The sequence below is a fragment of the Lissotriton vulgaris genome, chromosome 10, assembly GCF_964263255.1.
Source record: "Lissotriton vulgaris chromosome 10, aLisVul1.2, whole genome shotgun sequence".
Lineage (NCBI taxonomy): Eukaryota > Metazoa > Chordata > Amphibia > Caudata > Salamandridae > Lissotriton > Lissotriton vulgaris.
This window is the reverse complement of record NC_141698.1, coordinates 853,472,769-853,496,089: the sequence shown is the minus strand read 5'-3', so window position 1 is coordinate 853,496,089 and position 23,321 is coordinate 853,472,769. Positions and strand designations below refer to the sequence as shown.

Below are 23,321 nucleotides of genomic sequence, written 5' to 3'. Positions count from 1 at the left end.
TCTGCTGCAAGCTGTGGGCATCACTAAAGGACCGGCAGGCGCTGCGCCCGATGGCCCTCCCTTTGCCACCCCTGGTCTCAGGGTGCATGAAGGCAGCCATAGAAAATACTCTCACAATAGCTTCCACGACTTGCTCTTCCTCCAGCAACAAATAGAAGACTGTTGAGGGATTAAGGATGTGAAAGTGTTCAATCGTGCCAAGTTATTTGGAGTTAAAGCGTGGGTTATGTCCCTTCCACTACCAATGGCATGGAGGCGATGACGTGATCTGCATATATGTAAAAGGAGAACGCTCCAGTGTCCACTTTGCAACTGCAACATCAGAGGAATTCATTGAGGTTTTCTGGTGGCCTGATAGCGGATGGATGGGTCTGTCTCCAGCTCCGAGGAGAGGGTGCCTCTGGGCTTCATTCCCCTTACTACCATTCTTGCCAACCCTCCTTAAAGTTCCTCCTTGCTGTAGTCTGCCAGATTCTAGTTCATGTCAAGTGAACATCTGTCTTGCAGTAGACGTCTGAGGCACTGCTGCAATAAGCCTGCAGGCTGCGTATGTATCAAGGATGCCATCTTTTCCATAAAAAGGGGTTTCCACAACTATTAACATCACAGATCCTGTGAAGCAGCTGAGACGAGGTGTGGCGCAGTTGCCAGGGCAGCTGACTCCGGAACCTGAGAGCTCATGGTTCGATCCCCAGCGGCAGATCTGCCCAGCACCATGTTGCTTGCTTAATTTTCCCGACGGCCTCCGGCACATGGATGCCCCCGGGCAATTGTTCGCGCTTTGCAAATACTGGACAGGATGATACTTTGAACCAGGACACACCACCTGTCAAAGCAAAACCAGGGCAGCAGCCCACCATGTGCCTTGCATGAACTTATTTTATCTTTCATTTTTTAAATGTCTAACGTACCTGCTTGGCAACAGTTCACATGTTTAAGACGCACCTTGTATCTGAAACAAGGGTACTGGTGAAATATAGACTTTGTTTTCCGACCTAGAGTTTTTACAAGTTGTCTTGTTTTCGAACTGTTTTCCAGGAGTGACAGCTGCAGACAAATTATGCTATGAGAAGTTGAACATTGAAGGAACTGAAAAGGGCAACTGTGGTAAAAGCAAGGACACGTGGATTCAGTGCAATAAGCAGTAAGTGGAAATCATTACAACTAGTTTGTTTGGGCTGCAGTAAGTGCTTTGGCTTTCATGGTCTAGTACCGTCCATGTGGGTCCCAGTTCTTCATCATGCTCTTTTCCAGTCAGTGCTTTGCTTGCCTGACTTGTTCTCACCGATTGTGATGCACATGTTTCTGGAGATGGCCTGTCTCAAACAAGTTGATATATTACCACAGTAAAGGCCAGTACAAAGAGCTTGGCAATTTAGCAGTGACACAAAATACTGCAAAAATATAGATACTACTGTGATGGTGCCACCTCCTGGAGAGAGCTCCAGTTGTTGTCAATATTGACTAATGGATGGGGGCATCATTGAATCTGATGCAGTATGAAAGCATTACTTGCTTTGAAATCCTTAATACCAGATAAATACTGGCTCATGCCAGTGTTGTTCGGGAGCACCTAAAAGAATGATAAGTAGACACATAAGCTGCTACAGTGACATGTTTCAATGATTTCTCAGGTCTTTGTATGTCACTGGCACCTCTCTAAAAATACTCATTATTTGTAAGAATAGAATGAACTGGATGGGTACCATTGTGCACTCATCATTAAAAAATACATGAACTTGAAAAGAATGAAATGTGGCACCTCTGAATTTTGTAAAAAATATTGTTTGTATATGTAGCATGCCCAGTAATTGCACACGTAATGTTCCTATAATTTTTAGACATTCAAATGTCGGCAGGAGTTTTTTTAAAACAACTATGGGGCTCCTTACAATGTCGGTCGGAGTCTGCGGTCCCAACACCACAATTACGATGCAACCGCACATGGTTGTGTCGCAAGCTCCCATTTCTCTGTGGGAGCTTGTGCTGCAGTCGGAAACGGGCCATAGTACAAGCTCCCATAGAGAAAAGGGAGTTTCTGTTAATCTCTGCACCGTGTGGCAGGCAACCTCAAGAGAGGTTTCAGCAAGCAAGAGTATTAAAATTCTTAATGTTCTCGGTGGCTGAAAGCTGACCACAGATTGCTATGGCTTGGTGTGAGTGGTAAAGCTCAAGCAAAGCCATAGCAAACAGCTATGCCCGGGAACGTGCACCCTGGAACCAGCCCTGTGGTCGATGGTCCCCATCTAAGGCGCCAGGAAGAGTCATATTTAGCCTGGTGGTGGTCCCCAGGGCTGTGGGGGTGCCCCAAGAGCCCTCCACATTTGTTTCATTTTTATCCCCTGGGAGGTGGCGGTCCCTGGGACTGTGTGGGGGGAGCTGTGCTGGCCCCTGCATTGTTTCAACATTTGCCATGCCGATCAGTGTTGGCAGCCAATCAGATCCCAGCATGAAATCAGGGGGAATCGGTGATCCTCCACAACTATTAACTAGATTTACACCATATCACAAAAAGGCACTTCCCTGAACAAACATCTACCTTCCTGCCAAAACTGATGTAATTCCGTTCAACAGTTCTCGGTATAGCTATTCCTAAAGTTCCTATGGAAATTAATATGGGTAAAACGTTTTTTGGGACCCCCCCCCCCCCTTTTTCTGTGCCCTCTCTTGACAAATCACCCCAAACTTTTTAGGACAACTGCTGGATTGAGCATCAAGCTAGTTTTGAAAATCTGTGAGGATTCGTCAAACAACGCCAAAGCTCTTGGAAAATGAAAAACAGCTCCTCCTATGGAAATTACATCCTAACTTAGAACACCTACTGGTATATATACTGTGCGTATCAGGGGCCTGCCCACCTAATTGACTTAGAAATCTGGAGAAAGCAGGCTCTGCACTAAGTCGCCCCAATGAGAAGAATGTGCATAGTACGGGCTTCACATCTTACAGGTCTTGTGTACCTAGTAAGCATGGGCGGAAAATCCGTTCCGCTCCCGGATTTTGCGGATTTTTGGTAAATTCGCAATCCGCGAGATTCGTGAATTTCCCGCAAAATCCGCAAATCCGCGAGCAGCGGATTTTGTGGCTTGCTCGCACTGTTCGCGTGAGTTCGCGGCTTCCCAGTTCAACTTCGCGCCCCGCGAATAAGCGCTAAATTGCAGAAATACGATCTTAGCATAACTGAAACTACTTACCAGGTTCAAAAGTTCAAGCTCATCATTAGTAGCCATTTCCTGTAGTGCTTCCTGAGGGGCCCCTCCAGAGTTCAGTTGCCTACTTGCAACTATTATGTGACCCTGCTCTGACCCTCAGAATAGTTACACATATGCCACAAAGGTCCTGAATTACAGCTAAGGGAGACGAGCAGGAGCCAGGCTGGAAGTTCAAATCCAGTGACACATTAATCAGCCACTAATTCATTATTGTCAGTTGGGGCAGGGCAGGTGTTGTAACTAATTTTGCAACAATGAAAGCACTTAGCAAGTGCAAAAGATCACTAATCAGGAAGCACTAAGGAAGCAGGTGCCAGCTAAAAAATATTCTGTGACACATTAATCAGCCCCAAATTAATTCAGGTCACTTGAGGCAGGGAAGGTGTGCTTTGCTTTGCCACAATAATGTACACTGAACAACCAGAGGGTGCTGTGATGAAACAGAGGGTGGCATGGGTGGGCCAGAGGGTGGCATGAGTATTCAGAGAGTGGCAGTGGTGACAGAGAGTGGCAGTGATGAAGAAGAGTGTCCCAAACAGGCTGGACACGTAGAAACAACAAGTTCGCAAAACTTGCGACCCGACAGGTAAGTTCGCGTTTGCGAAATTGTACAAAACCCTCGCGAACTGGCAGAAACCCGCTCGAACACACAAAAAAAAAATCTGCAAATTCGCGAGAATTCGCGGATTTTGCGGATTGCGAGTTCGCAAATCTGCAAAATTCGCGAACGCGAGATTCGCAAAATTCGCCCATGCTTAGTACCTAGAGGGAGTGAGGACTATGCACAGTCTGCACACAAAGCGTAGAGGGAGCATAATAGTTTCCTGCTCTGGTGGGAGTTCCACAGATACCGTGGGACTTCTCATGGGAGTTTCACAAACAAGAAAAGGGAACTTTGAGTGGGCTTTACTTCCTGTTCTGGGTCCCACGGATGTCTCAAAAGAGCACACAAATTCTATTTAAAAATAAAAAGAGGATTTCTTTCCTTGAATTTGACCCTACAGTTTTGCTATGTGAACAACTAAAGGAAGATATTTTAGGCCTTATTTTGAAATAATTGGCCAGTGTTTAACTTTCCCAATCCCATCAAAGTTCAGAGAGTGCCTTACAAGAGTCCTGCAAGAGTGATGTCTCACACACAAGAAAGATATTGCTTTGTTTAAATTTGACGTCTAGTATCATTTATGGGAAGTACCACCCTTTAAACATTTATTTCAGGTTTGCTTTTGGTTCTTATAACATTCTGGGCCCTATTATGATGTCAGTTGGTGAGCCTCCTACCGCTCATCGGAGGTTCACAGACCGACCTCGTAGGTTTACCGCCTAATTACAATGTAGGCGGTCCGAGTTCAAAAAGGCCAGTCTGATGCCACACATAATGCCCTATGAACGGGGTTTCCACCGTGGGGATTATGATATTGGTTTCCAACAGGCTTTTCACATCGGCCTTTCTGACATGAAAACCCTGTTGGAAAGCTACTTTGGGGTCCTCTAGCAGGGCCCCCATCCCTCAGCGGTTCTGGTTGTCAGACTGGAGGGCACCTATGGCCCTCCATGCCTAAAATTGGAATGTAAACATACACCTTTGCACATGGTGAAGGCTATGCATAGTAGGGCTTGGTTCCCCAAGGATCATTGCTCAGCCCAAATAATTCAACCAACAAGAGAGTCAGGGTCGGAATAGACACTCCGATGCCCCTCATCAAATCATTATTTCAAACAACGAGAGAGTGTTAATACAAACATTCAACACAGTAGGCTAGTAAAGAACTTAAGCAAGCACTACTGGCCTATTAGAAAGGAATGTTAATATCAGTAGAAGAAGACAGAGTGCACGTGCTCAAAGGCCTGGCTAAAAAGAACCCTCAGGCCCCAGTAGAACACTGGTAGCCGGTTGTCTTCATTGGGTTCTCTTGATTAGCTAGGGAAAGTGAAAGTGAGTTAAAAAGAGTATGGACAACTCCTCAAAATTATTTTAATAGGAGGGTAGCTCTAACTCTATTAAAACCAGTGTGTTGAAAATATAATAATTTTCGGACTATTGAGAGGTTGTGTGAGTTTGAACCAATCAGTCCCCTAATAAAGTGAAAGAAACAGAACTAAAAAATGGTCAACATGTTTCTGCTTAATGAGCCCTACTCCGCTCAGCATTCATCAGGACCAGGTATGACACCACTCACTGATCAAGGCACGCTAAAGTGCTCTGACCACGTGGTGGTTACAAAGAACAATACGACCTGACAGTGTCGATGCTCCTATAGGAAAGTCTTCCTCCAATAATAATTTCAATCCTTGTTGTAGGAGAAACAGTGGTAATCTGTACAAGTGAAAAAAGACATCCAAGTTGTGGACCCTTACAAACATGTATTTACATTTATGAGCTCTTGACATGTGCACACAACTATATTAGACAATTTATATGCGCAAACTTTAGCAATTCTATTCCCTTTAAATTTAAAAATTGGGAAGGGGGTACATTAATCCTAAATACCAAAGTAGTTTATTAAATACAGCACACGTTAAGTTTTTGCGTGTGGTGTTTCAGCTATTTATCAGCAGCGAATGATTGCTTAAAAACAGTGCTCGGAAAACCTAATGGAAAGTTGGTAATCGGATGTGTCTACTCCTCACAGCACCTATGCAAGAAGCATGTGGGGCGCAGCTGACTGCTAAGAAGGAGGAATCAGTCAATAGACTTACTTTATGTTACGAGGTGAAATGCCCCATGGGCATGGCGGCAGGAGGAAATCTTCACCTTTGGGATTTCTTAACGTGAGGGAACAAAAAAGCGGCGTGTCGGTATTAAGTTTGCCATATCGTTATAAGAGAATTACAAGGCTCTAGGATGAAACCAAAATGCGACTTACTTGGCTCCAAACGACTCCCTGCTCGATCACCTACAAGCGGCCACATCCGCCGCCCGTTACAAACGACGCGGAATGAAACCGCGGGTGAAATACACAGAAAGAGGCGGGATGCGTGTGACGCGGAGTACGTGGTCACATGTCAAGGCTGGTCATGATCTTAAAGGGGCCCGTCTATTTACAGATGTAATCGGGCGCAGAGACGGAGAACAGTGCCAAATAACAAATATCTCCAAGGGTCTTTTTGTGGACCCACTAGTCGCCCAAGCCCAAGCCATATCCCAGACTACTGACTGGGACAAACTGGGTGAACAAAAGAAAAATAGAATCAGAGCAATATTGCATGGTACTATGATGAAGGAATACCTCAATAACAAAATGGCCCCTAAGGGACTTTTGGTCACCAATGCCCCACGCATTTTTCTAGAGGACAGTGTATTCAGGAAAGAATGGGCACAGATAGCCTGGCACTGTACGCATGACTGGGCTATTCTCAACATCAAGACAGCTATGCGTCTTTCTGAGGCTTTATTAATAGAGATCCAAGCCACAGAAGCCCATATAAAAGCAACCGTCACAGGTTACAAAAAGAAGCTTGACGAGTTTAATAAAGAGCTTAATGAATACAAAGAAAATCTTGCACAGTCTAAAGTAGCCAAATTTCAAAAAGATTTAAAAAGGTGGTCTTATGACAAAACGTACCCCTACGCCAACCAAGATTACGTTCCCCCAACTCGTACCAATGATGACCCAGATACTACAGCCGATTCGGACTCTAGTAATTCAAGCACTGAAAGCAGAGGGAATAAACAACGAGGCAGAGGCAGGGGTAAACAAAATTACAACCAATACAATCAGCATTGGTTCCCCTACCCACACCAAGGACCTGGAGTTTTCCATCCGAATCCCTTTAACCAACCACCTATTCCACCACACTTTGGTTGGAACCTACATTTTGCTCCCCCTCCACAACAATTCCATCAAAATATGTATCCGCAGCCTTTTTTAGGTTTTGGCCGGAGAGGCAGGGGGAAGAGAAGAACTGGCAATCAGGTACACTGGGGTCCCACAGAAACAGTGGGGGACAATACACGGAGCAAGGCTCAAGATCAGAGAGCCGGACCGAGCAACCAATAAGCCTGATAACAAACCTATCCAAAGTGACCCTAACCACAGACGAAATCTCAGTGTTAGAGAAGGGACTTGGGTTCATACCCACCCCTCGCCTGGATCGTTTTAAATTGAAATGCGAATTGGGAGAGTTTTTTCGGAAACTCAGATTAAAATCTTTTTTTGAACATCAAGATGCACAATTTCCTGCCACATCGGGTGACACTCCGTTTAAAAAGAAATCTAACTTCACCCCTCCAACACACCTGATACCGGCCGACATCATAACCTTTGAACAGGCGGTATTTCGGGTTCTTGGATGAGTATGTACCAAGGCATCATGCAGGCTCCTATCTCTTTTATATGAAAAGAGTGGTTTCTGCCAATTTCTTCCATTACTGGTCAGGATTTGCCAGTGCTTACCAATGCAACGACTTACCAAGTTAGAAATGTTGTTGTAAGTGGTTACACAGGTAAGGGGAACCTCAGACTCACTTTCCTTCTCATTGTCTTCCAAAATAGCTTCTCTATTGTTATTTCTCGCTCTCTTACGGCTCTTTTGAAGGATTTTTCTAGGATACCCTCTATGTTCTAGTTTATTTGTGAGGTCATCCGCTTGTTTGTTAAAATCCCAGGTGTCACTACAATTTCTACGAACTCGTAGATATTGGCCGAATGGGAGGTTTTCGCGTAGTGAACGCGGGTGAAAACTAGAGAAATGGAGGAGGTTATTCCTACTGGTGGGTTTGTAGTAGATTTTGCTCGTTAGTCGATTACCAGTTTTTGTGAGGGTAACGTCTAGGAAGACAATAGAATTGAGATCATATTGGTGTGTGAATCTTAAATGGGGGTCACAAGTATTGCCCAATCAAAAAAGGAATGTAGACTTTCCTCCGACCCTTTCCAGATTAAAAGCACATCATCAATGTACCTCTGCCACAGGATAACATTGAGAGCATAAGGGTTGGAATTAGCTAAGATGTGGGTTTTCTCGAAGTTGTAAACATACAACCCAGCTATGCTGGGGGCAAATGTACTGCCCATCGAGGTGCCAGTCTTCTGTAAGAAAAAGGTGTCTTGGTACTGAAAGAAGTTCAGTTTTAAAGCCAGGGTAGCACAATCCATCACAAAGGTCTTAGAGGTATTATACGACCATGTAGTTTGGTCAAGGATATCTGCCAAAACTTTCAAAGTGGCGTCTTGCGGGATACAAGTGTATAAGCTTTCAATGTCTAAGGACACTAGGTAGCATGGTTCCTCAGGAAGTTGCACATTTAGTAACATTGAAAGAAGACTTTTTGTATCCTTGATGTAGGTACTAGTTGATTGGATTAAAGGTTTGAAGAAAAAATCACAATACTTAGAGAGTGGTTCCAACTGGGACCCAATACCTGACACTATCGGTCTTCCCAGAGGTGGAGTCCGATTTTTATGGGTTTTGGGAAGAGTGTAAAAGTAGGGGACTTTCTCTTCAGAGTTGGTGAGGAAATCAGCTTCCTGCTTAGTGATATATACATCTCTTTCTGCGGTTGAAACTAGTTCCAGAATCTCATCCTTCAAAAAAGGATAGGGGTCCTGTTGAAGTATAGTGTAACTAGTAGTATCCCCTAGGAGCCGTTTGCATTCCGCATCGTAAGCCGTGGCATCCTGGATAACTATACCTCCCCCTTGTCAGCACTTTTGATTACAATATCTTGATTCTCTTGCAGAGATTTTATAGCCTTAAATTCTCCTGCTGTCAAATTTTTGAATGAGGTAGGTTCAGTCAAAGATTCTACTTCCCGAAATACCGCCTGTTCAAAGGTTATGATGTCGGCCGGTATCAGGTGTGTTGGAGGGGTGAAGTTAGATTTCTTTTTAAACGGAGTGTCACCCGATGTGGCAGGAAATTGTGCATCTTGATGTTCAAAAAAAGATTTTAATCTGAGTTTCCGAAAAAACTCTCCCAATTCGCATTTCAATTTAAAACGATCCAGGCGAGGGGTGGGTATGAACCCAAGTCCCTTCTCTAACACTGAGATTTCGTCTGTGGTTAGGGTCACTTTGGATAGGTTTGTTATCAGGCTTATTGGTTGCTCGGTCCGGCTCTCTGATCTTGAGCCTTGCTCCGTGTATTGTCCCCCACTGTTTCTGTGGGACCCCAGTGTACCTGATTGCCAGTTCTTCTCTTCCCCCTGCCTCTCCGGCCAAAACCTAAAAAAGGCTGCGGATACATATTTTGATGGAATTGTTGTGGAGGGGGAGCAAAATGTGGGTTCCAACCAAAGTGTGGTGGAATAGGTGGTTGGTTAAAGGGATTCGGATGGAAAACTCCAGGTCCTTGGTGTGGGTAGGGGAACCAATGCTGATTGTATTGGTTGTAATTTTGTTTACCCCTGCCTCTGCCTCGTTGTTTATTCCCTCTGCTTTCAGTGCTTGAATTACTAGAGTCCGAATCGGCTGGAGTATCTGGGTCGTCATTGGTACGAGTTGGGGGAACGTAATCTTGGTTGGCGTAGGGGTACGCTTTGTCATAAGACCACCTTTTTAAATCTTTTTGAAATTTGGCTACTTTAGACTGTGCAAGATTTTCTTTGTATTCATTAAGCTCTTTATTAAACTCGTCAAGCTTCTTTTTGTAACCTGTGACGGTTGCTTTTATATGGGCTTCTGTGGCTTGGATCTCTATTAATAAAGCCTCAGAAAGACGCATAGCTGTCTTGATGATGAGAATAGCCCAGTCGTGTGTACAGTGCCAGGCTATCTGTGCCCATTCTTTCCTGAATACACTGTCCTCTAGAAAAATGCGTGGGGCATTGGTGACCAAAAGTCCCTTAGGGGCCATTTTGTTATTGAGGTATTCCTTCATCATAGTACCATGCAATATTGCTCTGATTCTATTTTTCTTTTGTTCACCCAGTTTGTCCCAGTCAGTAGTCTGGGATATGGCTTGGGCTTGGGCGACTAGTGGGTCCGCAAAAAGACCCTTGGAGATATTTGTTATTTGGCACTGTTTTCTGTCTCTGCGCCCGATTACATCTGTAAATAGATGGGCCCCTTTAAGATCATGACCAGCCTTGACATGTGACCACGTACTCCGCGTCACACGCATCCCGCCTCTTTCTGTGTATTTCACCCGCGGTTTCATTCCGCGTCGTTTGTAACGGGCGGCGGATGTGGCCGCTTGTAGGTGATCGAGCAGGGAGTCGTTTGGAGCCAAGTAAGTCGCATTTTGGTTTCATCCTAGAGCCTTGTAATTCTCTTATAACGATATGGCAAACTTAATACCGACACGCCGCTTTTTTGTTCCCTCACGTTAAGAAATCCCAAAGGTGAAGATTTCCTCCTGCCGCCATGCCCATGGGGCATTTCACCTCGTAACATAAAGTAAGTCTATTGACTGATTCCTCCTTCTTAGCAGTCAGCTGCGCCCCACATGCTTCTTGCATAGGTGCTGTGAGGAGTAGACACATCCGATTACCAACTTTCCATTAGGTTTTCCGAGCACTGTTTTTAAGCAATCATTCGCTGCTGATAAATAGCTGAAACACCACACGCAAAAACTTAACGTGTGCTGTATTTAATAAACTACTTTGGTATTTAGGATTAATGTACCCCCTTCCCAATTTTTAAATTTAAAGGGAATAGAATTGCTAAAGTTTGCGCATATAAATTGTCTAATATAGTTGTGTGCACATGTCAAGAGCTCATAAATGTAAATACATGTTTGTAAGGGTCCACAACTTGGATGTCTTTTTTCACTTGTACAGATTACCACTGTTTCTCCTACAACAAGGATTGAAATTATTATTGGAGGAAGACTTTCCTATAGGAGCATCGACACTGTCAGGTCGTATTGTTCTTTGTAACCACCACGTGGTCAGAGCACTTTAGCGTGCCTTGATCAGTGAGTGGTGTCATACCTGGTCCTGATGAATGCTGAGCGGAGTAGGGCTCATTAAGCAGAAACATGTTGACCATTTTTTAGTTCTGTTTCTTTCACTTTATTAGGGGACTGATTGGTTCAAACTCACACAACCTCTCAATAGTCCGAAAATTATTATATTTTCAACACACTGGTTTTAATAGAGTTAGAGCTACCCTCCTATTAAAATAATTTTGAGGAGTAGTCCATACTCTTTTTAACTCACTTTCACTTTCCCTAGCTAATCAAGAGAACCCAATGAAGACAACCGGCTACCAGTGTTCTACTGGGGCCTGAGGATTCTTTTTAGCCAGGCCTTTGAGCACGTGCACTCTGTCTTCTTCTACTGATATTAACATTCCTTTCTAATAGGCCAGTAGTGCTTGCTTAAGTTCTTTACTAGCCTACTGTGTTGAATGTTTGTATTAACACTCTCTCGTTGTTTGAAATAATCATTGCTCAGCCCCACAGTCTTCAACATCTACATGGCCACCCTCGCTGCCATCATCAGACAGCACGGACTCAGCATAGTATCCTGCACTGACGACACCTAGCCCATCCTCTCCCTCACGAACGAACCCAACACCACCAGACTCAGCTTTCACGAGGGAATGAAAGACGTTGCTTCCTGGATGAGCAGTAGCTGTCTGAAGCTCAACTTGGAGAAGACAGAAGTCTTCATTTCCAGACCCACCCCCTCAGCATGGGACAACTCCTGGTGGCCCACCACCCTGGGCAACCCTCTGCAACCAACGGACTGTGCCCAGAAGCTTGGCATTATACTTAACTCCTCCCTCACAATGACCAGTTCGATCAACGCTGTCTCCCTCATGTGCTTCAACTTCCTCCACATCCTCCGCAGGACCTTCAAGTGGATCCCCCGAATCCAGAAAGAACGTCACCCACGCATTCATAACTGGCAGACTGGACTACGGAAACGCCCTCTATGCCGGAATCCACAAATCCCTTCTCCAAAACCATCCATACCATCCAGCACACTGCTGCTAGACTCGTCCTCAGCATCCCACGACATGGCCACAGTAAGCAGCACCTATGAGACCCCCACTGGCTTCCTGTTGAAAAGAGAGTAACTGTCATGCTACTCACTCACGCCTTCAAATCCCTGCACAACACCGGACCCCAATACCTCAACAAAAGAGTCCCCTTCCACGTACCCAAGAGAAACCTCTGCTGACCTCGCCCTTGCTGCAACCCAGTGCATCCTCAGAGCCAGAGTGGGTGTAAGAGCCTACTCTTACATTGTGGCAAAGACCTGGAACGAACTCTCGCTGATCATAAGATTTCCCCCCACGCAGCACACCTTCAAGAAGAGCCTCAAGACCTGCCTTTTTGGGTGATTCAGAGCCGCATGCTCCCCCCCGTCCAGCGCCTTGAGACCCTCAGGGGTGAGTAGCGTGCTTCACAAATCCCTGATTGATTGATTGAGTAGGGTTTGGTGAGAGACTGACCAGTCAGTAAACACCTCTGTACAGGCGGCCCATGCCCGGGAGTCCAGAGGAAGTGTAGGGGCATGCTGGCTCCCTTGGGATTCCTGCAAAAGTTCAGACCCCCAGGCCCAACAAAAGCATTTAAAAAAAAATTATTTGGACTGAATTCGGCTGAATTCGTACTGAGAAATAGTGTTGATACAAATCTGGAAATTCATTAATCATTACTTGAGCAATGGAGCATTTCTGAACATGCAGTTTAGGTAACATATCTTACTGTTTGTCAGGGAATGTGGTTTGCTTCGATATTTAAATAAGCATTATATATATAGAAATCTGCATTGAAGACTGAGTGGATGTATCAGTGTCTGGATGGAGGATTTAGTAGCATTATAATTGACTGCCTAAGTGACTAATTTAAAGTGTCTCACTAAATATATGTGATAGCGATTAAACTGTGTGAATATCTGTATCACTCTATCTCTTGTTGTGTAAACTACTACATACGTTGGTTACTAGCTATGTGAAAGTCCATATTAGTTGTTAATTAGTTAAGTGAGTATTAGTATGGGATAGTGAATGTGTGTGTGACTGTCCAAAGATGTGTAAATAGTTGATTTAGTAGGTATATGAGGTTAAGACTGTATGTGGAAACAGTTGCTTGGGTTAGTGAATCTCTATATGGGTGTGGTGATAAGTAAATATATTTCTCAAAGATACATGTCCAACAACGTAGAAATATAAAAGGCAGTGTATGTGACAGTTGTTGTATATAAATAAGTATACATAAGACTTAGTGATTGTATGAGTGACTATATCGAAAACTGTATACTTGTAATAGTAATTTTATAACACACTAAGTATGAGTTACCATCTATATGAATAAATAAAGTGGTGTTTGTATAAGTGTGTTGTTTAGTAAATGTAAGTATGATAAATTGTTTGCATAAGTGAATACGATGACTGCATAAGTGAATAGGATTTTTGCTTGTGTGTAATGTCAATGTAGGTGTATAAGTATATTTAATAGTGTACTATTGATGTTTGTTAGCATGTATGAGTGAATCTATAGGTACGTTTTTAGATGTGTGTGTAGATGTAGTAATCACTGAGTGGGTTTTTAGAAAGTTGTATTGGTGTGTCAATGGTTTCAAATATGGTACTCCATATTTTATAATGAGTGTTGATAGGTTATACTACAATATGATTAGATGTATCAGATTGTCACGTGGATGATGTCATGAGAGATGTCATCAGTGATGTCATTTGAGATGTCATCAGTGATGTCCTCAATGATGTCACTGACCATGTCATAAATGATGTATATGTGACATCATCAGCAGTGGATTTTGGGCGCGCAAGTTATAACTTACTATAACGGAGGAATTTCAATGGTTTTGTACGAGTGAAATGTCCAGCTAACTATAACACCTGTAAAAGTGAATATCTATATATTCCAACACAAATGAATCCTATTAGCAGCGCGCTCAAAGACGGGTGCAATCGCGATGGGGCAGAATCCAAGCCATTAATTAATTTTCACAAACAAGGATACAATGCAAACCAGATCCAGTCTCAAGCCTATTATTTTTAGCAGTACTGGCTCACACCAACGCGTTTCAGCCCTTGCGAGGCATTTGTCATGGTTAGTGAATATTTTTTATCTTTCAGTATTTATACCAAAGACAGGTTGCCTATAATGTGGCATTGTGGAAAACGTAGTTCACTTATTACATTGTGTGTGTCTGTATACAATATTTACAAGGTTTTGTCTTAGAATTTCAGGTGACATTAATGATATGTCACAATACTGTTTTTCTTTGCAGTTCATTATACATCAAAAATCGCTCTATGAATTTATTCTATGGTTTTTACTAATTCAATGAGTCTTTCATGTATTTCCATTTGTTCGACCACAGTGCTTCTAATTTCTTTATATATATATATATATATATATATATATATATATATATATATATATATATATATATATATATATATATATATATATATATATATATATATATATATCAATCAGAAGAATCGGCTTCTTTTCACGAGGAATGCGACTTAATCCGCTCCAATTGGCTAAGGGGAGGGAAGAAGCGCCCCCCGGAAACCATCAAAGACAAAAGCGGTGACGCATCACGAGACGCGGTGGGAGGAAACGGAGAAGGAGAAATCAGGAAACAGAGGTCTCGGCAGAACAGGCCCAAGAGGAACTAATGGAAGATCTTAACATCATCAACCTCTCAGAGAGAGTGCTCACTAAGGACGAAGAAAATGTCCTCAAGTTAGGACTCTCCTTCTGCCCTACTGGCCGTTATGAATATGTACAGACACGAATAGACCTATTCCTGTTTATCCGCAAACTTAAACTTTGGAAGTACTTCAAACAGAAAGCACTCAAGGAGAAGGCACAAGGTCCACCAAGGGGGTCTGCTACAACTCACATTGATCCCACGGAAATGAGTATCAATGACTTGGAGGGCCTAGCGGTGCTTGAAGATCTCTTGGAAGAAGGACTAAGTCAAACTGCTCCTCCAACTGACACCGTTGGGAGAGGCACGTCCATGGGCATAACTCAGATTGGAGAACCAAGCCACTTCAAGCCAACCTCCCGCTTTCTCCCTCAGACACCAATGGATGCTTTGGATATCTTTTCAGACGCTGTTAACCAGGACCTACAAAAGCTTTCGCAAACTGAAGAAACACGGAAGAAGAACATACACTGGAACCTGTCATTTCAACAACGTAAAGCAATCACTAGTCTACAACAAGATGATTCTATAGTAATAAAGCCCTCAGATAAGGGCGGGAACGTTGTTATTTTGAGTCGTGAACAGTATTGCAAGGAAGCCCTCTGTCAATTACAAGACTGCAATAATTACATGCCAGCAACGGAACGAGAGTATCAGGAGAGTATCCGGAATTATCACTCCCTAGTTGATCAATGGTACGGAAAGGGTATACTAAACAGGGAGGAATACTCATTCCTACAGAACAAACAACCGAGACTACCGAGTTTTTATCACCTCCCCAAGATTCATAAACACTCCACGCAACCACCAGGGAGGCCCATCGTGTCATCCATAGGTGGGCTAACTGAGAACATGTCGAAGTTTATCGACTCATTTTTGGCACCTTGGGTTACCGAACTGAGCTCCTATACCAAGGACTCTAAGGATTTTTTGAGACAGATACAAGACGTGGAGTGGGAGGAGGATCTCTTGATGATTACTATGGATATCTCGAGCCTCTACACGAGCATCAGTCATCATGATGGTATTGCAGCAGTTAAGACATTTTTGAATCTGCGACCCGCCCGTTACCTGCAACATAGTCAGATGATTTTGGACTTCATATCGTTCTGTTTGAACAATAATATTTTTGTTTTCCAGAATCAACGATACAGGCAAGTAAGGGGGACTGCGATGGGCACCTGCTTCGCCCCCAGTTACGCGAATCTTTTCGTGGGCTGGTGGGAGAAGCAGGTGGCCTGGGCAGACGACAAAACCCCTTGGGTGGAGAAGGTGATATGCTGGAGAAGGTATATCGACGACCTCTTCCTCATTTGGAGGGGGTCGGAACAGTCAGCCCTTGAATATATTAAGATTCTTAACCAGAATGATATTAACCTGCATTTCACCTGTACATTAAGCAAGAGTGAGTTAAACTATTTAGATCTCAGAGTTTTCGTTGATGCAGGCAAAATCCAGACCGCCCTCTTTAGAAAAGAGACGGCGGGTAACTCTGTCCTCCACGGACACAGCAGCCACCCGACCTCCCTGGTTAAAAGTATCCCCTACGGGGAATTGTTGAGGATCAAGCGCAACAGTTCTCTGGAGAGAGATTACATAGAGGCCGCTCAACAAAGCGTTAAACGCTTTAAATCTCGCGGCTACTCTACACCCACCCTCCATCAAGCTGAGAAAAAGGCAGAGAAAGTCAACAGAGATACCCTCTTACAGGACAAGAAGGTAGGCAGCCCAAAAGGAGGAAGTGGTATTATTAGACTTATCACTAACTACTCAGTGGCAGCTAACAAGGTCAGAGCCATCATGGCCAAGAACTGGGGGATCCTGAAATCCGATAATGTAATCGGAAAGGATCTACAACAACACCCCATGATTACCTTTAGGAGATTAAGATCTTTAAAAGACAGACTAGTCACTAGCCACCTACTGAAGGGCAAATCCAAAGGAGAACTGCAGTCGATGCATGGCTCGTACCCATGCGGGAAATGCAAAGCCTGCAGTAATAGTCAGAGGGTATTGAGCTACCAGGTGCCACACAGGGACTCAAAAATTAAAATCAACAAGTTTATCACTTGTTCGACCACATTTGTGGTATACTGCCTGAAGTGCCCCTGCGGACGGATGTACGTAGGAAGCACTACGAAAGCAGTAAAGTTGAGAATTTTGGAGCACCAACGAGCCATTGCGAATAAAGATGAAAATTATCCAATGGCCCGGCATTTTGCAAGCCACCACAATAGCGACAGGACAAAACTCAGCTTTTTCAGCCTAGACTGCATCCCGCAAGACATCAGGGGTGGAGATCTAAAGAGGCGACTTAGACGCTTGGAGTCTCGATATATTATCGACCTCCAAACGAAGTCACCAGGAGGACTTAACGCAGGGGAGGAATTACTATCACACCTATGAGCACTTTTCCTCGTTTCTGATCCACGCTACTGTCTGTAGTGAAATTTCTTTTTTACTTTACGTAAGGCGTAGTTATCACTTGGCCTACAGAAGAACAAACACGCCCCCTCCCTCACACCCCTTTCCTTTAGTTAGGGTTTATGTTGTGTGGTTTTGTTAACACTGGTACCTGTGTCTATGGCCATCCAGGCCTCAATTGTTACCATAGATTAAGAAATCACGGGGATTGTGTTATTTCAACTGTATACCAATACGAGTATAAGACTAGTTGAGCAATGAATTCTGTCATTGAAGTGGGAATTTGTGTTGAATTAGCCCATCCAGGGCTCAATAAGTTAATAACACGTTAATTGAATGTTGAATAATGTACAGTTTATTTTCATTGCTCACGAATGTGGAATGCGAATTGTAAATAGCGTTATTTCATCGTTACAAGATGGCGCTTTCATTTGTACCTTTGAACCTTCTTTTGTTTCAATGAATCTAGCCTTATCAATTGCTGCACTGCCGACGCCAGCTGACACTGACGAAGGCAAGTGCTGAAACGCGTCTGATTTCATTTTCTTTGCGCTAATAAACCGGACTTGGTTTATATCTGCTGTGAGTGCCGTTTTGTTGCTTTCTGCTGCCGGTCCCCGGTCGCAGAGTTGCGGAGCTTTAAATATATATATATATATATATATATATATATTATTGCTCCTTTTCCTCTGAATTTCCCAAAGAAAACAAGCACTCGCGGGAGGAGGGTCCAACAGAGTTTTTATTTGTGACCCTCTGAGCACCAGGCGCGTTTCGGCTACTGCCTTTGTCAGTGGTACACTGACGCGCCATTTTTTCTGCTTTAAATAACCCTCGTGATACAAACAAATGGAGATGGAAATAGGACTTTTTGCCCAACATTGTCGGCCATATTTGAACTGTTATTTACATAGTCATGCATTTTCATTACGCCCTGAATGGGCATATTGTACATCCACAAGTTCTTTAAGCATTATACACTTCATCAAGTTTGTTAGACTTCAGTGAACTGTTATTTGCATTGTCATACTTTCATTTTCATTGCGCCCTGTATGGGCTTGCTTAGTATTAACAAATTACAGCCCCTCAAGTTATTCAGCCCTGGATGGGCTTTGTGTACATATCAGTTCATTTGTTACAATTTACTCTTTCCATCTTCAAAGACTTTTGTGCAAATCATATTATAACACCCACACCCTACTTAACAAAAAAGTTTCTCGTAATGTTAAAACCACTTTTGTGTTTTCATACTCATTCTACTCTTGCGGTCAACTGCTGCTGTGTACTGCTGCTCAACACTGTCCTGGGAGTTCTAGCCTAGGTGTACTGTCATTTCCTCGTGGCTATTCAGACCCCCAAGAAACTTGGTCCCAATGTCTATTATGTATCTGGATTCTAATCTCCTTAATTTTTGCAGCCTATCCCCACCTCTGGGATTGTTGGGGACTTGATCTAATATAAAGTATTCCAGTAGTTTGCTATTACTTTCGTGATGTTGTTTGTAATGTCTCGCTACTGGGTACGATGGATCACAGTTTGTTATTGCTCGGAGATGTTCCAGTACATGCATTTTCGTGGGGTGTACAGTGCTGCCTATATAGCGTGATCCGCAGGGACACACTAGGCAGTACACTGTGTAGGGTGTTGTGCAGGTCAAAAAGGATTTGATTTTCCGTGTTTCACCTCTTACTTGGTATGTTGTAACTTTTTTGCTCCTTTTGCACGCTTTACACCGTCCACAGGGGTGGAAACCCATTATTGGTTTACCAAATGGGTCTTTCGTTGGTCTTGCAAGGTAGCTGCTCATTAGTGTGTTTCTAAGTGCTCTTGCTCTCCTATAAGTTACCAACGGTTGCGTAGGTATGTCTGTGCCTATTACCGGGTCTGTAGTTAACAGATTCCAGTTTTTTCTCAACGCCGATCTTAACTGCCCCGCTCCCTCTGAAAACGTTGTGATCAATCTAAATTTCCCATCTTTCGTGTTGACCCTCTCTTTCGGTTTTAACGTTTCAGCTCGTGAGATGTTATTCACTTTCCTAAGGGCCTCATCCAGACATTTTTCTCCATACCCTCGCTGTTTGAATCTTGCTATACTTTCTTCGGCATTTTTTTGAAAGTCCTCCTCTTTTGCTAGGCCCATCTAATCTCATTCTCCGCTGCCCCCCCTAGCTCTGCTCTCTGCACTCTAGCGCTTGGACGCCCGTCGGGCAGCAACCGCGCTTTACAAATTACAATACAATTGTGCAATTTCTTTTAATCCGCAGCAATTCCCCGTACGGGATGTGGCGGAAAGAGGCAGCAAAATATATATATATATATATATATATATATATATATATATATATATATATATGCAAAGCAAAATCTGTTCGTCGGTTGAGACCACAGACAGGAAGGACCACCATACAACTTTGTGAGAGTTAAAACGGGCTTTTATTATCCATTTCTTGCAGTTTCAGCAGGCATGACGCGTTTCGGGCAGGGACTGCCCTTGATCACATATATATATATTACTGCTCAGATTCCTTTGTTACTTCAACAAAGAATTTCCGCACTCCCGGGTAGATTTTAACAGGTTGCTTTTATTCAGACAAGACAGACGCCCTCGCGTTTCGGCATTCAGCCTTTCTCGATGTCATTGACCCTAAGTCATCGTCATGTTTTTAAACATATCTTAGGTAAAGGAAGGACTACTGGCCAGCTGACTATAACCAGCGCCATCTTTAAGTGGTGAATATTTACAGTGATGAATCAAGTTGTAAACACATTTACTATTTTAAACACGCTTTTACCATTTTTTACATAAGTATTATCGAAAGTGATTATACAAAGATTGTAACCACATCACATGTACATTTTTAGTACTCAATATCGATTAACTTATGTTGCAAACCAAAAAATTATGCCGTGTATCGGCAATTGTCCTTCCCTACCTATATTCGAGTACGTTTATCCAAACCATAAAACAAATCAACCATATGCTTTTTATAACTACTATACATCATATACATTTTTTTCTACTAATATTCTTTCATTAGCATTACCATGAATCTTTAAATCGAATTCATTTACAGTATAGAGGGCTACCAAGGTTACACATAACTTCATTAATGTTTTTCATCTATATCATAAATAGATCATTACCCATAAGGATGAAAAATATAGAAATTATATCTACAAGTGCATATTTCATTTTGGAAAGTTTCCGCTTAGCAATGCTTCCTATGTAAATATCTACATATATATACATTCATTTACCACTATTCCTCCAGAAAGGAACAAAACGGGTCGCACTCCACAGGTCAGTTTTGCAGTTTTTTTTATTTTTTCATTACATTCTACAAACTAGGGCAGATGTTTCGATCTACGCGTTTCGGTATTACAAATACCTTGCTCACGATCAACCGGCCACTTGGCTCCCCCTCCCTGATATACTTGAAATGTATACATTACATCATTTCCTGTATGGGGTTTGCCAGTGCCTCATTGCTTTATGGGAGATGTCGTTTTTTTTTGTATTTTACGAAAATAAAAATGGAAAAATAAAAAAAACTGCAAAACTGACCTGTGGAGTGCGACCCGTTTTGTTCCTTTCTGGAGGAATAGTGGTAAATAGATTAGCAGCGTGGTTCAGCTGCAGGGCGCCGCACCCGTTCTGAGCGCTGCACGAGCGGCAAATGGAACCAACAATGGAGAATATTTCAGGAGCGCTGTGAGCAGTGAACGCTGACAAGAAAAAGCGAGAGAATTGGAGAAGGAAGCCACACACCGCTCGTGAGCAGGAGCCCGAGGTAAGCGTGTGTGTGAAGCGTGACGATAACAATTTCATTAATGCTGAATAGAATCGGCTAAGTCAGCTTTTCGGACTTCCTAAAAAACAACGTGTAAAGTTAAATACCGAAATGCATTTTCAATTAAGAAATAGGCGGCAAGAGAACTACAAAATCGTTGTTGAAAAGAAGTACACAGGTTAACAGTGATAACAATTATATTGCCACACGTAAACACAAAAATCACAGGGGCAGAAACATGGAGAAAAGAGAAGTGAAGCGCAATGACTTACTGCGACAAATGTTTGAAAAGGGTTCAGTGGAAAAGGAGGTTGGCGGAACCAGTGTGCAGGCTAAAACAGACACAAAATCCAAACTAAAAAACTGGGAGAAATTGAGCCGAAAAGAAATAAATAAATCTTGGGAATTGATAACCTTGAAGGAGTACTTGGATGTAAAACGGGGAGAGTTCATCTTACAATCATCTCTAGGATTAATAGCAATCCTGGTCAAACACATTGAAATAAGCTTACTTAAAGTGAAAGAACAATTACATGAAGTGGAAAAAGAACTTGCAACGCTAAAGCTTAATGCAGAAATGACAAAATTTAAGGAAGAACTTGAATCACAAATCGAAAAACATGAAGACACTGTAAGAGAACGCAAGCATCAAAAATTCATCAGGGACGCAACAGACTATGCAGAAGGACGAATCTTTTCATTTTCAAAAAAATTCGACCAAATGAGACAACAAGTCTTGAGTACAAGCTCTATAAGCTTATCTAGCAGTGCGTCTTCCTTAATATCAGAAAATAATGAAGGAGAACCTGGAACTTTGTCTAGCATGGGACAGCTACCTTTTTTAGGGGACATGCGCCTGGTTTTGCAGCAAAAACATTGGGAGCAGAGCCAACCCCCTCGCCAACAACAAAGGGGGAGAGGGAGAGGACGCAGATGGTCCCCAAAAGACAAAAAAGGAGAGGAAAAAGGAGCAAAAGGCAACAAAGGCACGAAAGTGGGTACGGAAACGCGCAGTATGCGCCAGAAGAGGAACCTATAAAAGACGAACTTCATGTGGTTATTCTATCCAAAAGAGAAATATCAAAGACAGAAGAAGGATTACTGAAAAAAGGAATCAATTTCTGTCCAACGAGAAAAATGGACTTGGCGCAAGTCCGGATAGATTTTTACCTATACATCAGGAAGATAAAACTAGCTAAATACTTTGCGGAAAAACAGAAATTTGAAAAAAGGAAAAAAATATACATGCCGGACAGCGGAACGGCACTAACAGTCAAAGACTCGGAAGCCCTGCTGACCCTGATAAATCTGGACACTGAAGAAAATCATGAAATCCCCTTGGAAGATGCCTGTAAACAAGAAGGTGTGGGTCTGAGTGGTATGAAGCCAAAATCAAAATTCTACCCCCAACTGGCCCCAGGAAACAAAATTGATCTTTTCCAAGAGGCGGAAACCCAAGATTTATACAAATTGAAAAACTTAAACTACAAAGACAATTTAACAGAAAATGAGAGAAAGGCACTTCTGGAGCTATCCTCAAATGACCAAATAGAAATTAAAATGGCCAATAAGGGTGGAAACATAGTAATACTGGAGAAAACAGCTTACATTACAGAAGCGCATGGACAATTAAGGGACACCAGATATTATGACAGATCGAAAAGAAATCCTACTATGGAAATAAAAGAAATGGTGGATGCCAGGTTAACAGAATGGACTAAGAGTGGCCTAATTGATGAAGAAGAGAGGAAATACCTCACAGTAGCGCATCCAGTAACGGCTACTATATATTTCCTCCCGAAATTGCATAAACATCAAAAAATGCCTCCAGGACGCCCAATCTTGTCTGCAAAAGGCTCTCTCCTGGAACCGATTGCCAACTACATTGACTATTTTTTGAATCCGTTTGTAATATGCCTGGATTCCTATATACAGGATACAAGTGACCTACTCAGAAAACTTGAGAACACCCCCTGGCAAGACTCATACCATTTGGTATCTATGGATGTTATTTCCCTTTATACCAACATAGGGAATGACATGGGACTGACAGCATGCAACCACTTCCTGAAAGAAAGGAAAATAGAATTTGCAAATCACAATCAGATGATACTGGACATGATTTAGATCTGCTTGACTAGAAATATCTTCATGTTTGGGGAAGAAATATACTGCCAAAATAGCGGGACGGCGATGGGATTTTCCTTCAGTCCCAGCTATGCCTGTTTAGCGATGGGATGGTGGGAGAAGGAAGTCGCATGGAGCAACAGCAACGAGGCATCACTAAACAAAGTGATAAGCTGGACA

General features: G+C 42.9%; 1 protein-coding gene across 2 annotated transcripts in view; it reads left to right on the top strand.

The window, feature by feature from the left end:
* ADAM22 (ADAM metallopeptidase domain 22) overlaps positions 1 to 23,321 on the top strand; it is a 1,128,810-nt gene that overhangs the window by 909,587 nt on the left and 195,902 nt on the right. For both annotated transcript variants that reach the window (XM_086941795.1, XM_086941794.1), the window contains exon 21: positions 1,039 to 1,144. In XM_086941795.1, coding sequence (XP_086797921.1) covers positions 1,039 to 1,144 — 106 coding nt within the window. The remainder of the gene's footprint in view (positions 1 to 1,038; positions 1,145 to 23,321) is intronic.